This window comes from Physeter macrocephalus, chromosome 4 (genome assembly GCF_002837175.3).
Source record: "Physeter macrocephalus isolate SW-GA chromosome 4, ASM283717v5, whole genome shotgun sequence".
NCBI lineage: Eukaryota > Metazoa > Chordata > Mammalia > Artiodactyla > Physeteridae > Physeter > Physeter macrocephalus.
The window spans coordinates 84,683,672-84,699,714 of NC_041217.1; the positions used below are offsets into that span (position 1 = coordinate 84,683,672).

Sequence of the window (16,043 nt, forward strand, 5' to 3'; positions counted from 1 at the left end):
AAAATAAAGTGCCCAAATAGTATTACCAGTAAATTCTACCAAACTTAAAAGACTAGATCATTCTAGTCTTATATAATCTCTCCCTGAGAGGAGGAAAAAAGAGAACATCTCCTAACTCATTTTATGACTCTAATGTAAAACTGATATTGAGGGACTTCCCTGGTGGCGCAGTGGTTAAGAATCTGCCTGCCAATGCAGGGGACATGGGTTCAGGCCCTGGTCCGGGAAGATCCCACATGCCGCGGAGCAACTAAGCCCATGTGCCACAACTACTGAGCCTGCACTCTAGAGCTCTTGAGCCACAACTACTGAGCCTGTGTGCCACAACTATTGAAGCCCGCGTGCCTAGAGCCCATGCTCTGCAACAAGAGAAGCCACCGCATGAGAAGCCCGTGCACTGCAACGAAGAGTAGCCCTCACTCACTGCAACTAGAGAAAGCCTGCATGCAGCAACAAAGACCCAACACAGCCAAAAAAATTAAATAAACAAATTTATTTATTTAAAAAAAAACCCTGATATTGAAATCAGAAAAGGACAATATGAGAAGGGAAAATTATATTTCCAAATACTTTATGGACACATTTCAAAAAATCCAAACAAAATATTAACAAATTTAACTTAGAAATGTATTAAAAAGATGTATATTGTGACCAAGTTGGGCATATTCTATGAATTCAAGGGTGGTTTAATATTTAAAAGATCTATAAATGTTACTCAGTACTTGTATAGATGAAAGAAGAAATGCCTTGTGAAGGTATTATGAAAAAAAACAACAAAACCTGAATTCAATTGTCAATGGATTTAAAATAAATTCTTAATGAACTAGGAATAAAACTTCCTAAATCTGATAATGTATCTGCCAAACTCTGGAGTAAATACTTTTCTTGATGATGAAACACTATATACATTATTTTATATATTAAGTAAAATGAGGGTTATTTCAGCACAAGCACTTCGATACCATGAAAATCAATCTGAAAACTGAGACAACTACTAAGTGACTAATGAGCTGGTAGCATATATAATGTGGATATGCTGGCACAGGAATGATGTACGTCCCAGGCAGGAAGGAGTGGGATGGTGTGAGATTTATCATGCTTCTCAGCACAGCATGCAATTTAAAACTTATAAATTGTTTATTTCTGGAATTTTCCACTTAATATTTTCAGACCACAGTTTACCATGGGTAACTGAAACTGCAGAAAGCAAAACTGCAGAAAAAGGGGGACTACTGTATACAAAAATCAATTGTAGTGGTACTTCTGGAATGGTGGACTAAGGTCCTCTGAAATTCTGCTCTTTCATAAGAGCAATAAAACATTGGCAAAAAAAAAAAATCAACTTTTCAAAACTCAAGATTAACCAGAGGCTTGCAATAATCCAAAGAGAATATATTCAAGAACAACTGAATCTCAGAACAGCAAGATTTGTGGTGGTTTTTTTTGGCTGCATTGGGTCTTTGTTGCTGCACACGGGCTTTCTCTAGTTGCGGTGAGCAGGGGCTACTTTTCATTGCAGAGCATGGGCTCTAGGCACGTGAGCTCAGTAGTTGTGGCTCAAGGACTCTATAGAGCGCAGGCTCAGTAGTGGTGCACGGGCTTAGTTGCCCCATAGCATGTGGGATCTTCCCGGACCGGGGCTCAAACCCGTGTCCCCTGCATTGGCAGGTGGATTCTTAACCACTGTGCCACCACCAGGGAAGTCTGATTTGTGGTGTTTTAACATGATCTGTTCCCGTTCTCATCTCCCCAACTCTAGTAGAATTGAAACAAAAAACCTCACAATAATAGGAGCCATGAAAATCAGCAGTGTAGTAACCACTGGTGGGGGCAGAATGGTTTGGAACCTTCAAAAAAGCCTCATTTTTAGAGAATTATCATTATTCAACATGCCTGACAGTTTCCTCCAAACCCCCACTCACAGGGCTTGTCTTTCTTTGACCTGATTCAGAGCTTACTCAGTGCAAACAGCTTTTCCCCCAGGACATTTGTTGAAAAGAATCAGGGGCAATTATTTAAAATCTCAGCTGCCTGAGTTGGAAAAACAATTGGGGCAAACAAAAAGCTGACCAAACACTTCAAAGCAAAAACTGGGAAGTGAGATGTCCATAGAGGGCTTTGAAAAGCTCTGACGTATTCCCAGGATGCTAGAAGGTCATGCACATGTGCACACTTTGTCCATGCTCAGGAAATACCTGAGAAGGCTTGAATCTCCCTCCTCTGACTGAACTTGAAGCTCTATACAAGCAGGAATTGAAAGCTAAGGCAGAAGTGTAAACTGCCTGCTGGAGAATTGAAAGCATGCCTGAACATACACATAATACCCTTTGGTGAAACCTGGGAAATATACTGATTCAAGGCATTTTAAGGAAATTTTTGTCCAATCATTGGCTGATCACTAAGCTAACCAAGCAAGATTTCAATAGCCACATATGACAAAAAATACAAACTTCACAGAATTTATTTAGGAAATTCATTAAACAAACAAAAGGCAATAGGAGTAGTATCAACATGAACAACCAATAGCAATAACAACTAGCCCTGGGGAGGGAGGGAATCTGATTTCCACAGTTGCCACATCGTATTATTTTATTTTTTTAAATTAATTTTTATTGGAGTATAGTTGCTTTACAATGTTGTGTTAGTTTCTACTGTACAGCAAAGTGAATCATCTATATGTATACATATATCCTCTCCTTTTTGGATTTCCTTCCCTTTTAGGTCACCACAGAGCACTGAGTAAAGTTCCCTGAGCTATACAGTAGGTTCTCATGAGTTACCTATTTTATACATAGTTCCAATAGTGTATATATGTCAATCCCAATCTCCCAATTCATCCCACCCCCGCTTCCTCCCTTGGTGTCCATACATTTGTTCTCTACGTCTGCGTCTCTATTTCTGTTTTGCAAATAAGATCATCTATACCATTTTTCTAGATTCCACATATATGCGTTAATATATGATATTTGTTTTTCTCTTCTGACTTACTCTGTATGACAGTCTCTAAGTCCATCCACGTCTCTACAAATGACCCAGTTTCGTTCCTTGTTATGGCTGAGTAATATTCCATTGCATATATGTACCACATCTTCTTTATCCATTCCTCTGTTGATGGACATTTAGGTTGCTTCCATGTCCTGGCTATTGTAAATAGTGCTGCAATGAACATTGGGGTGCAGACACATCATATTATTTTAAATGTCCAGTTTTCAACAACAACAACAAAAACAAAAACAACAAAATATGTGACGCACAAAGAAACTGGAAAGTATGGTCTATTCACAGAGAGAAAAGTCATTTAATAGAAATTATCCCCAAGGAAGCCTAGACATTGGACTTACTAGACAGAGGCTTTAATTTAGGTATTATAAATTTTTTCAAAGAATTAAAGAAAACCATGTCTAAAGAACTAAAAGAAATTATGAGAACAATGTCTCACCAAATAGAGAATATTTATAAGAGATAGTTATTACAAAAAAAAAAAGAGCCAAATAGAAATTCTGGAGCTGAAAAGTACAATAACTGAATGAAAAATTTGTAAGAGGGGCTCAAAAGCAGACTTGAGCTGGCAGAAGAATCAGTAAACCTGAATATAGGTCAATTGAGGTTATCAGATCTAAGGGAAAAAAAGAAAAATGAATGAAAAATAAATAGAACCTCAGAGACAAAGACAAAGAGAGAATCTTGAAAGCAACAAGAGAGAAGCAACTCATCACAAACCAAGTATACTCAATAAGAGTAACAGCTGATTTTTCTTTAGAGACCACAGAAGCCAGAAAGCAATGGGACAAAATACCCAAAGTGCTGAAAGAAAAAGACTGTCAACCCAGAATTCTATATCCAGCAAAATTATCCTTCAAAATGAAGGGGATAGTAAGACATTCCCAGATAAAAACTGAGAGAATTTGTTGCCAGCAAGCCTTCCCTACAAGAAATACCAGAGTGTCCTTCAGGCTGAATTGAAAGGACACTACACAGTAACTTGAATCCACATGGAAAAAAATAAAGAACACCAGTAAAGGTAACTACATAGGTAAATATACAATAAGACAGTATGAATGTATTTTTTTCTTTGTAAACACTTTTTTTCCCTTCTACCCAATTTAAAAGCAATAATTAGCCCCGGTCTGGGAAGATCCCACATGCCGCAGAGCGGCTGGGCCCATGAGCCATGGCCGCAGAGCCTGCGCATCCGGAGCCTGTGCTCTGCAACGGGAGAGGCCACAACAGTGAGAGGCCCGCGTACCACAAAAAAAGAAAAGAAAAAATGAAAAAAATTAAAAAAAAATAAAAGCAATAATTATACAATTTTTAATGGGCTTATAGTATATAAAGATGTAATTTGTAAGACAATAGTGTGAAGGGGGAAACTGTACAGGAGCAAAGTTTTTGTATACTATTGCAATTAAATTGGTATTAAACTATACTAGACTGTTTTAAGTTACGATGTTAATTGTAATCCACAGGACAACCACTAAGAAAATAACAAAAAACATAGTAAAAGAAACAGTGAGGTAATTAAAGGGGCACACCAAAAATATCTATTTAACATTAAAGAAGGCAGTGATGGAGGAATAGAAAAACAAAAAAGACATAAGACAGAGAAAACAAATAGTAAAACAGCAGACCTAAGTCCTGCCTTATCAGTAATTAAATTAAATGTAAATAGATTAAGCACTGCAATCAAAAAGCAGTGATTGGCAAATTGGATCCAACCCTATGCTGTCTACAAGAGGCACATTATAGATTCAAAGACACAAACTGCTTTAGAGTATACAGATGAAAAAAAAATATGCCATGCAGACAGTAACCAAAGAAACCTAGGCAAAATAGACTTTAAGACAAAATTGTTTTTAGACACAAAGACATTTTATAATGATAAAAGTTCAATCCATTATGAAGACATAACAATTATAAACATATATACACCTAACCACAGAGCCCCAAAATAGATAAAGCCAAAACTGATGGAAATAAAGAGAGAAATAGATAATTCAATAAAAATAGTTGAAGATTTCAACAGAACTTCAATAAAATAACTAGGCAGAAAATCAACCAGGAAAGAGAAGACTTGAACAGCCAAGTATGTACCAAGTATAAACCAAATAAATCTAACAAACATCTGTAGAACACTTTACCCAACAACAACAGAATACACATTCTTCTCAAGTACACATGGAACATTTTCCAGGGTAGACCATCTATTAGGCCATAAAACAAGTCTCAGTACATTTGAAAGGACTGAGTATGTTCTCTGATCATAATGAAATAAAATCAGAAATTAACAACAAAAGAAAATTTGGCAAATGAGCAAATATGTGGAAATTAACAACACATTCCTAAATAACCAATGGTTCAAAGAATAAATTATAAAGGAAATTAGAAAACACATTGAGATGAATGAAAACAAATTACAAAATACCAAAATTTCTGTAATACAGCTAAAACAGTGCCTAGCAGGAAATTTATAGCTGTATACATCTATATTTAAAAAGAAAAAAATCTCAAATCAATAACTGAAACTTTTGGGACTTCCCTGGTGGCACAGTGGTTAAGAATCCACCTGCCAATGCAGGGGACACAGGTTTGATCCCTGGTCCGGGAAGATCCCACATGCTGCAGAGCAACTAAGCCTGTGTGCTACAACTACTGAGCCTGCTCTCTAGAGCCCGCGTGCCACAACTACTGAGCACACGTGCTACAACTGCTGAAGCCCGCATGCCTACAGCCTGTGCTCCGCAACAAGAGAAGGCACCACAATAAGAAGCCCATGCACTGCAACGAAGAGTAGCCCCTGCTCGATGCAACTAGAGAAGGCCCACGCGCAACCAAAAATAAATAAATTAAAATAAAATTTAATTTAATCTAATTTTCATCCTGTTGGGAAGAAGTCTCTAAAAAATAATAATAATAACTGAAACTTTTACCATAAGAAACAGAAAAAAAGGGTAAATTAAATGCAAAGTTAATAGAGGGAAGGAAATAGCGAAGATTAGAACAGAAATAAATGAACTAGAAAGTACAAGAACAATAGAGAAAATCAATAAAACCAAAAGTTTGGTTCTTTGAAAAAATCAATAAAATTGACAAACTTTTAGCTAGACTAACCAAGAAAAGAGATAGAGAGAGAACTCAAATTACTAAAATCAGAACTGGAAGAGGATACATTATGTATAGTGAAGAATTAACCTTACCAATAGAGAGGTTTGGCCTTTGTCCTTGGCTACTGGAATATGATCTCTAGGTCTCTGAAAAGTCCTGCCTGATAGGAGTGTCTTTGTTTGCTGGGCCCTTTAGCTATATTGTCTTATTTCCAATCTCTGAAAGAACTGGAGACTAAAGTATTAGCCCCTGGTAAGGGCTCTAGTAAGGGCTGGAGACTAAAGGTCAGCACTCACGTGAGCAGTATGTGATCACGCCCTACTAAATTCTAGACACCAAAAGCTTAGGTGAGTTTCCCCAGTTGGTGGTACTCTATATTGTCACACATTGTAAGTGGGAGAAGGTAATGCTATCCATGACTCCATGGAAAGAGTATGATCAAAAGCTCCACACTTGAACCTCTCCCAAACTCTGCCCTGTGCATCTCTTCCTGTGGCTGATTTCAACCTGTGTCCTTTCCCTGTAATAAATTGTGAATATAATAGCTTTCAGTGAATTCTGTGAGTCCTGTTGAATTGCCAAAACTGTTTTTGAAACCACCCCACTCCACACCCCCTGACCCCCACTGCCTAAATTTGAAATTGGTGTTAGAAGTGAGGTCAATTTTGTGGGGCCTGTTCCCTCTAATAGTACTGTTGGTTAAACTCTTCATGTATCACTACTAACCTTATAGAAATAAAAAGGGATTACAAAGGAATACTATGAACAATTGCAGACCAACAAATTAGATAACCTAAATGAACACATATCTAGAAAGGCACAAACTATCAAATGACTCAAGAAGATATAGACAAGCTGAATATACCTATAGCAAGTAAAAAGATTGACATAATCATCAAAAAACTATCCACAAAGAAAACCTGAAGCCCAGATGGTCTTACTGGTGAATTCTATGAAATATTTAAAGAACTAACACCACTCTTTTACAAGCTCTTCCAAAAAACAGAAGAGGAGGGAACAATTCCCAGCGTGTTCTTTGAAGCCAGTATTACCCTGTTACCAAAACCAGACAGACATCACAAGAGAAGAAAACTGCAAACCATTATCCCTGGTAAATATGGACATAAAAATCCTCAACAAAATATGAGCAAACAGAGTCCAACAACATAAAATGGGTTATACATCATGACAAATTGGGACTTACCTCAGGAGTGAAGGAATTCATAAATGGTTCAACATATAAAAATCAGTCAAACCATACCATATTAATAGAATAAAGGCCCCAAACCACAAGATCATCTTCATAGACACATAACAAACAATTTGCTACAGTCCAATATCCTTCGCGATAAAAATACTCAACAACTAGGAATAGAAAGAAACTTCTCAAACTTAATAAAGGGCATCTACAAAACCCCACAGGTAACATCATACTTAATGGTAAAATACTGAAAACTTCCCTGTAAGGTCAGAAATAAGACAAGGATGTCCACTTTCACCACATGCACTGGAGGTTTTATCCAAGGAAATTAGGCAATGAAACGAAGATGTAAAACTATCACAGATGACATGATTTTGTAAACAGAAGATCCTAAGGAATCTACACACATATATACATATATATACTTAAGTCTATTAGAACTGATAAATGAGTTCAGCAAATTTGCAGGCTGCAAAATTAACATACAAAAATCAATTGTATTTCTAGACACGAGCAATGAAAAATCCAAAAGTAAAATTAAGAAAACAGTTCAATTTACAATATCATCAAAAATAATATTCAGGAATAAAATTAATTGCTAATGGATACAGGGTTTCTTTCTGGGGTGATGAAAATGTTCTGATATTAGTGATGATAGTTGTACAGTTTTGTGAATATACTGAAAACCACTGAAATACAAACTTTAAAAGGGTGAATTTTATGATATGTGAATTTATCTCAGTAAAGCTATTATTTAAACAAATCAATTGTGTCTTTATAAACCAGCAACTAACAGAAAATGATTTTTTTAAATTACCATCTACAAGAGTAATAAAAGCTACCTTGGAATAAATCCAACAAAAGTTGTGCAAACCGTGGGAATTTTATAAAGCTTTTAGAAACTTTACTTCTATAAAAGTTTTATTTAAAAAACCTAGTCTTTTAGCTTCTTAAGCAGAACTCTTCCTAAGAGTTTTTTTTTTTTTAATCACTACAGGATTACTTTCTAAATTATATTTGAAGTGTTTAGATTGGTTAGAAGGTGAGCTATTTAAAAGTTGATTTCTATGGATAGGAAGGTAGGATTTGTATTAAAGAGTAAGGGGGGCTTCCCTGGTGGCGAAGTGGTTGAGAGTCCGCCTGCCGATGCAGTGGACATGGGTTCGTGCCCCGGTCCAGGAAGATCCCACATGCCGCGGAGCGGTTGGGCCCGTGAGCCATGGCCGCTGAGCCTGCGCGTCCGGAGCCTGTGCTCCACAACGGGAGTGGCCACAACAGTGAGAGGCCTGCGTACCGCAAAAGAAAAAAAAATTAAGGAATAGTAAAATATGATATTGTCATTGTTGACCTGTACAGTATTAATACTGTACTACATCACTCCAGGTAATGTTAGGGTGGCCAGAATGAGTATGATAACATATTGTTGGAAGGTTTATTTTGACATAAAATAGAAGCTGGTTTAAGTAAATCAAAGGAGAACTTAATTTCTCTAAAGTAGACTGGTAAACCTTTTAGCTCTCAACTTCTCCCACCTGCTAGTAATTCATAATCACATTGTATTTCTTTTTCTGACTATGTTTTTCACTAATGCTGGGGCTTAAGAAGAAAAGGGGAAATCTTTGGTTTAAAACTACTAGTCTCTGATATCAGGGTTCATTTTTTCTTTTTTAAAATATTTTATTTATTTAATTATTTGGTTGCACCCTGTCAGTTGCGGCAGACGGGCTCCTTAGTTGTGGCACACATGTGGGATCTAGCTCCCTGACCAGGGATTGAACCCAGGCCCCCTACATTGGGAACATGGAGTCTTAACCACTGCACCACCAGGGAAGTACCTCAGGGTTCATTTTGCAGATTTAAACAGTATTGGTCAGCCATCATTTAGGAATCTTTCTAGTCACATATTAGTAAAAGAATACCTTAAATCTAAGCAGCTAGATGAAAACCCAACTTTACTGAGCTAACTTTCCAGCCCGTTAAATGAGAATCTAATGTTTGAAATGACCTTTTATTTAGAAAATTGCTATATGCCTTTATTTATTTATTTAATAAATGTAAGGGATTTTATGGGAGTGCTTTGTTATTGACTACTTATTATGTACTATTTTAATTTCACACCCTTTAGATATTTGGATTTGAACTGCATTTTAGAATTCATCTTTACTTACAATGCCACCATCAAACGGAGGTCCAGTCGGATACACGCCCCCAGATGGAGGCTGGGGGTGGGCAGTGGTTGTTGGAGCTTTCATTTCCATTGGCTTCTCTTGTGCGTTTGGCAAATCTATTACTGTATTTTACAAAGAAATTGAAGAAATATTTAAAGCCAGCACCAGTGAAGTGTCATGGTTATCTTCCATTGCGTTTGCTGTCATGTATGGTGGAGGTAAGTACTCATGACCTGCTCTTTTAACTTTCAATGGGTAGACAAAAGCTCTGTAGTAAGTGCTTTTTGTTCTTGATGCCTTTATCAGTGAGATATTTGAAATGTTAGTTTTTGGAGTTATGTGATTAGAGTCAGGTTTTTCATTGTCTTTAACAATAAAAGCTACATAGCAGCTGTGTGCTCTGTTAGGTCAGTTATAAAATGGTGTCATTATAAAGGATAACTTTCTTTAAAAATGTGTTTTGTGTTGACTGCTGGATATAGAAAGGTAATTGATGTTTGTATTTTAATCATAAACCCTGTAAGCTTGCTAAACTCTTGTTATTTCCAATAGTTAGATTGGAAATACCTATAGGAAATACCTACCTATCTAAATAGGTAGATTTTTTTTCAAAAATTTTTGATAGACAAATCTTCTGCAAATACTGATAGTTTGGTTTCTTCATTTCCTTACACCTTTTTCCCCCCGTCTTACTGCTAGCTCGGACCTCCAGTATAATGTTGAAGAAAAGTGGTGATGGTAGGCATTCTTGTTTTGTAGTTCTGTTTTGGTTGTGTTGTTGTTTTCTGTGAGAAATAATACATTTTAGCTAGTTTGTAAATATGCCCTTAAGTCAGAAGTTTGATCAGACTTGCTCATAAATCTCATTGTTCATGTGTGTTTGCTCTAGATGACCATCTAAAAATTTAAAACAAGCAAACTTGCTACATATATGTGGATAATATCCTAGATACATGAAGAATCCTATAAACACTTATAATCAGGGTATTTGCAGCCTCTTCTGCCTTAAAATAATTAGATTATTGTCTTGCATACGTTAGTTAAAACCCATCTAATATGTCCTAGATATATAGAAAATGTACAATCAATACTATATGTATTCCATTACACAAACCTGTGACTCTGAAATAAAGATAGAAAGTAATATTCCTTAGCACTGTCTTCTGTTTTATCTGTTTATTTTCTGGAGTGGCATCCTGTCATGTTGGTAATGTCATATGCAGGTGTGGATGTGAGGGCTGGGCTTCTCCTCTATGTGGCTAAGCTGTTTGTTCTCTCCTAGGTCCTATCAGCAGTATCCTGGTGAATAAATATGGCAGTCGTCCAGTTATGATTGTTGGCGGCTGCTTGTCAGGCTGTGGCTTGGTTGCGGCTTCTTTCTGTACCACTGTGCAGGAACTTTACTTGTGTGTCGGAGTCATTGCAGGTGAGTTGCTACTGATGTATTTTCAAGCATTAATTTTTCTGTGGACTATTTATAGCATTAATTTGCCAATTCTTTTGAAAAATGAAAGTTCTTTATTAGAAAAATTACTAGGTCACTATTTTTTAGAGCTTTTGATATGTTAATTTTAAAGAAGCAAGTCTTGGGCTTCCTTGCTGGCGCAGTAGTAGAGAATCCACCTGCCGATGCAGGGGACACGGGTTTGTGCCTCGGTCCGGGAAGATCCCACATGCTGCGGAGCGGCTGGGCCCGTGAGCCACGGCCGCTGAGGCTGTGCGTCTGGAGCCTGTGCTCCGCAACGGGAGAGGCCACAACAGTGAGAGGCCCGCATACCACAAAAAAATAAATAAATAAATAAATTTTAAAAAGCAAGTCTTTAAAGAAAGTTCTGGCACTTAATGGATAATTATTTTTATTGAATGAATAAATTGAAAGAGCTTCTTTCCTTTCTTCCTTTCTTTCTTCCCTCCCTCCCTCTCTTTCTTTCCTTCTTTTCTTTTCTTTCTTTTTTTGTCTTAAGAAAGAAGATAGTGGTGATAGGTAAAAAGTTGTTGAAAGGGAGGTCATTAGCTATTCCCACTCATTTGCCATTCTACCCAAGAAGGAATTGGCTCAAATTAGAGAAAGAGAGAATGTCAGATACAAAGCAGTTTCTGATAGAAAAGACAGATACATTTTCAAGGGATAAAGGGCATACATGAGGAAACCCCCCTTTCTAATAGCTAAATTAAGAAAATAAAATTGCTGAATATAAATACAGGCGACACCCATAGCTCTACGGTTCAGAGAAAACTACCATTAATATTTTGATGCCATATCCACTCATTTTTCTATGCACACATAGAATTTTTAGAACAAAAAGGGATGAGATTAGTGAAGTCAAACAGAGAAGGACAAATATCATATGATATCATTCATATGTGGAATCAAATTTTTTAAAATGATACAAATGAACTTATTTATTAAACAGAAACAGACTTACATATGTTGAAAACAAACTTATGGTTACCAAAGGGGAAAAGTGGGGGTGGTATAAATCAGGAACTTGGGATGAACATACACACACTACTATATATAAGATAGATAACCAACGAGCACCTACTTATACCACAGGGAACTCTATACTCAATATTCTGTGATAACCTATAAGAGAAAAGAATCTAAAGGAGAATGAATGTATGTATATGTATGACTGAATCGCTTTGCTGTATACCTGAAACTAACACAGCACTGTAAATCAACTATACTCCAATAAATTAAAAAATTTTTTTAAAGGGATGAGATTATGTATAATGTTTGTAACCAATTTTTTCACTTAATAATACATCATGTATTATACATAGTTTCTCCATCTCAGTAAATACACTTTAGCAGCGATTATTTTTTCATGGGATAGATGGATATACCATAATTTATTTCACCATTCTCTAATTGAAGGACATTTAGATTGTTTATATTTTCACTCTTATTAAACAGTATTTGCATGATAGTGCTTCTGTATACATCTTTGTGAAAATGATGATTTCCTTTGGATAAATTTGTAGAAGAGCAATTACTGGGGAAAAAGGGTTTTGATATCATTGGCCAAATACTCTTTTGGAAAGGTTATAATAATTTACAGTCCCACCTGCAGGACCTGAGATAATGCCAATAATGGGTATTATCTTTTTGGATCTATACTTTTACTACATTAATTAAATTTTTAAACATTTAACTATTTTAACTCATCTGGATTATTTGAATAACATAAGGAAGGAATAGAACTTTATTTGTTCCCATGTGATTATTCAGCCTGTTCATTATTTCATTTATTAATTCACTCAACAAACATTTATTGAGTCCCTAACTATATGCCAGGCACTGGTCCAAGCTCTGTGGGGAGAGCCAACATGACAGGCAAGACTCCCTCTGTTTAGTGGAGGGAAGCAGACAATAAGCAGACCAACAAATAAATGAATAAATAAGAAAAACACTGGGTAGTAATAACTGCTTTGCAAAGACTTAAAACAGAATTTTGATAAAGAAGGATTGAACGGTCCCTAAAGGGAAGGCTTCTCAGAGGTGGTGATTTTAAGTTGAGATCTGAATGAAAGCTAGGAGAAGGCTTTGTGAAAATCTAGAAGAACAGTTACACTTAGCACAAGTAAGAATAGACTGAGATGAGGGCAGGGAGGTAGGTTAGGGCCAAATCATGGGACCTCTTAATCCAGAGTGAAAAGTTATGGACGGGCAGTCATTAGAGAGATTGAAATGGGCAAGCATCCTAACCTGGTTTACCTAGTAGGGAAGCAAGATTGGGAGACCATTTAAGAGGTTATTGGGATAGTTACTGTCCCAGCCCCATTAGCTGAAAAATCCATTCTTTCCCTATTAATTTTTTTTTTTTTTTTTTTTTTTTGTGGTATGTGGGCCTCCCTCTGCTGTGGCCCCTCCCGTTGCGGGGCACAGGCTCCGGACGCGCAGGCCCAGCGGCCATGGCTCACGGGCCCAGCCGCTCCGCAGCATGTGGGATCCTCCCAGACCAGGGCGCGAACCCGGTTCCCCTGCATCGGCAGGCGGACGCGCAACCACTGCGCCACCTGGGAAGCCCTCCCTATTAATTTAAATGTATCTTTTGGTTCTGTTTCTGGACTTTCTGCCCACTTTTAGTAATCAGTTTTTCTAATTTTGAATAAGTGCCACACTATTCTAATTACCATAGCTGTACAATAAATTTATATATCTGTTAGGGTAGGCCCACCAGTTATTTATCCTTTTCCAATATTTCTAATGCATTTGTTCTTTGGGTGTATTTTAGAGTCATTTTACCTCATTTGAAAAATAAAACACATTGAAATTTTCATAGAAATTTCATTAAATTAATGGATTTACTAAGGTAGTGTTAGCATCTTGACAATGTTGTGTTTTACTATCCAAAAACATTTTCTCTCTCTCTCCCTCCCCCTCCCTCTCTCTTGCTTCCCTTCCTTCTGCCCCTTCTCCTATCTTGCTTTCTGAATTTATAAGATTTATCCTCTCTCCTTTTTGCTTTCAATTCCCTATTCCTCAGGAAAGCTAAAATTATGAAATTAGACAAAGGATCTTACATTTATTGTTCTTTTTGTTGCTAAAGAAAAAAGAATTATTTTTTAAAATATACATTTTTTAGGGACTCCCTGGTGGTCCAGGGTTAAGACTCTGTACTTCCACTGCAAGGGGCCTGGGTTCGATCCCTGGTCGGGGAACTAAGATCCTGCATGCCACATGGTGAGGCCAAAAAATATATACATATATATACACACATATATACATATATATACTTTTTTATATTATAAATCTAGTATTCGCTGCATAAAGAGACTTTATGTCTGTATTTATTTGATAACAGTCCACTAATGACCTACTAGTTATAATAGCCTCTCATGATTTTGACCTCTTTCCACTTCATTTCTTTGCCTAGTTAATTAATTCCAAATATGCTTCTGACATTTATTGGAGTATGTGATTATTTTTTCCCCTCTCGCTAGGTCTTGGGCTTGCCTTCAACTTGAATCCAGCTCTGACCATGATTGGCAAGTATTTCTACAAGAGGCGACCATTAGCAAATGGACTGGCCATGGCAGGCAGCCCTGTGTTCCTCTCCGCCCTGGCCCCCCTCAACCAGGCTCTTTTTGCTGTCTTTGGCTGGAGAGGAAGCTTCCTAATTCTTGGAGGCATCCTACTAAACTGCTGTGTGGCTGGAGCCCTGATGAGACCAATAGGGCCCAAGCCAACAACTGCAGGGAAAGAGAAGTCTAAAGAATCCCTTCAGGAAGCTGGAAAATGTGATGCAAACAAGGGGGCAGGTGATGCAAATACAGAAGTTAATGGCAGAAACCCCCCAAAGGAGAAACAATCTGTTTTTCAAACAGTTAACAAACTTCTGGACTTATCCCTATTCAAACACAGAGGCTTTATGCTGTACCTCTCTGGGAATGTGATAATGTCTTTTGCGCTGGCTACACCTTTAGTCTTTCTTAGTAATTATGCCAAGAGTCAGCATCACTCTAGTGAGAAGGCTGCCTTTCTTCTTTCCATTCTGGCTTTTGTTGACATGGTAGCCAGACCTTCTATGGGATTTGTAGCCAACACAAAGTGGATAAGACCTCGAATTCAGTATTTTTTTGCTGCTTCTATTATTGCAAATGGAGTGTGTCATATGCTAGTACCCTTATCCTCTAGCTATATAGGGTTCTGTCTTTATGCGGGATTCCTTGGATTTGCTTTTGGTTGGTTTGGCGCTGTATTGTTTGAAACGCTGATGGACCTGGTTGGATCCCAGAGGTTCTCCAGTGCTGTGGGATTGGTGACCATTGTGGAATGCTGTCCTATTCTGCTGGGGCCACCGATTTTAGGTATAGTATGTCTCCCTATTTCTATGGTTCTATTAACATAAAACAGGCAGAGAAGATTAGGAAGGTGATAGAAAGCAGAAATCAGTGAGCTGCTTGATAGTCTTTCTTCGCTTCTGTACCCTCAGTGCTGGCACAATGCTTGGTACAGCATAATTGCTCAAATACTTAATAGAACTGAATTAAAGTGAATCATCAAGCTGAAAGAGGAATAAAAAACTGTTACACACTTAAGTATGTATAATAATTTTTCCTGATACAAAACCTAACACGTTTATTGTAGAAAAATGTATAACCACCTTTAAAATACTGTTGGTGATTTCTTTTTAATTGTAGAGTTTATCTCAGCAGTAATATTTAAAATAATAGCAATAGGTACCAGGTGAGGGCTAACAGTATACCAGGGACTGTCCTAGTCATTTTCTATATTCTGTCATATATTACAAGTCTGTGACATAGGACAATTATTGTTCCCGCTTTATAAATAAAGAAATAGAGGCTTCTAAAAGTGAAATAACTTGCCCAAGATTACACAGCTAGTGAGTGACTATAAAACTTGATGTATTATTCTCTTAAGAATGCTAAATGGTGAATGGATAAAGAAGATGTGGCACATATATACAATGGAATATTACTCAGCCATAAAAATAAATGAAATTGAGTTATTTGTAGTGAGGTGGATGGACCTAGAGTCTGTCATACAGAGTGAAGTAAGTCAGAAAGAGTCTGTCATACAGAGTGAAGTAAGTCAGAAAGAG

At 37.1% G+C, this 16,043-nt stretch overlaps 1 protein-coding gene across 4 annotated transcripts in view; it reads left to right on the forward strand.

Moving 5' to 3' along the window:
* LOC102985261 (monocarboxylate transporter 1) overlaps positions 1-16,043 on the forward strand; it is a 38,920-nt gene that overhangs the window by 18,300 nt on the left and 4,577 nt on the right. For 3 of the 4 annotated variants that reach the window (XM_024119850.3, XM_024119851.3, XM_024119852.3), the window contains 4 exons: positions 9,429-9,689; positions 10,171-10,209; positions 10,754-10,897; positions 14,422-15,288. In XM_024119850.3, the coding sequence (XP_023975618.1) occupies positions 9,473-9,689; positions 10,171-10,209; positions 10,754-10,897; positions 14,422-15,288 (1,267 nt within the window). In that variant the 5' untranslated portion in view covers positions 9,429-9,472. The remainder of the gene's footprint in view (positions 1-9,428; positions 9,690-10,170; positions 10,210-10,753; positions 10,898-14,421; positions 15,289-16,043) is intronic. The other variant, XM_024119854.3, reaches the window with a different exon arrangement.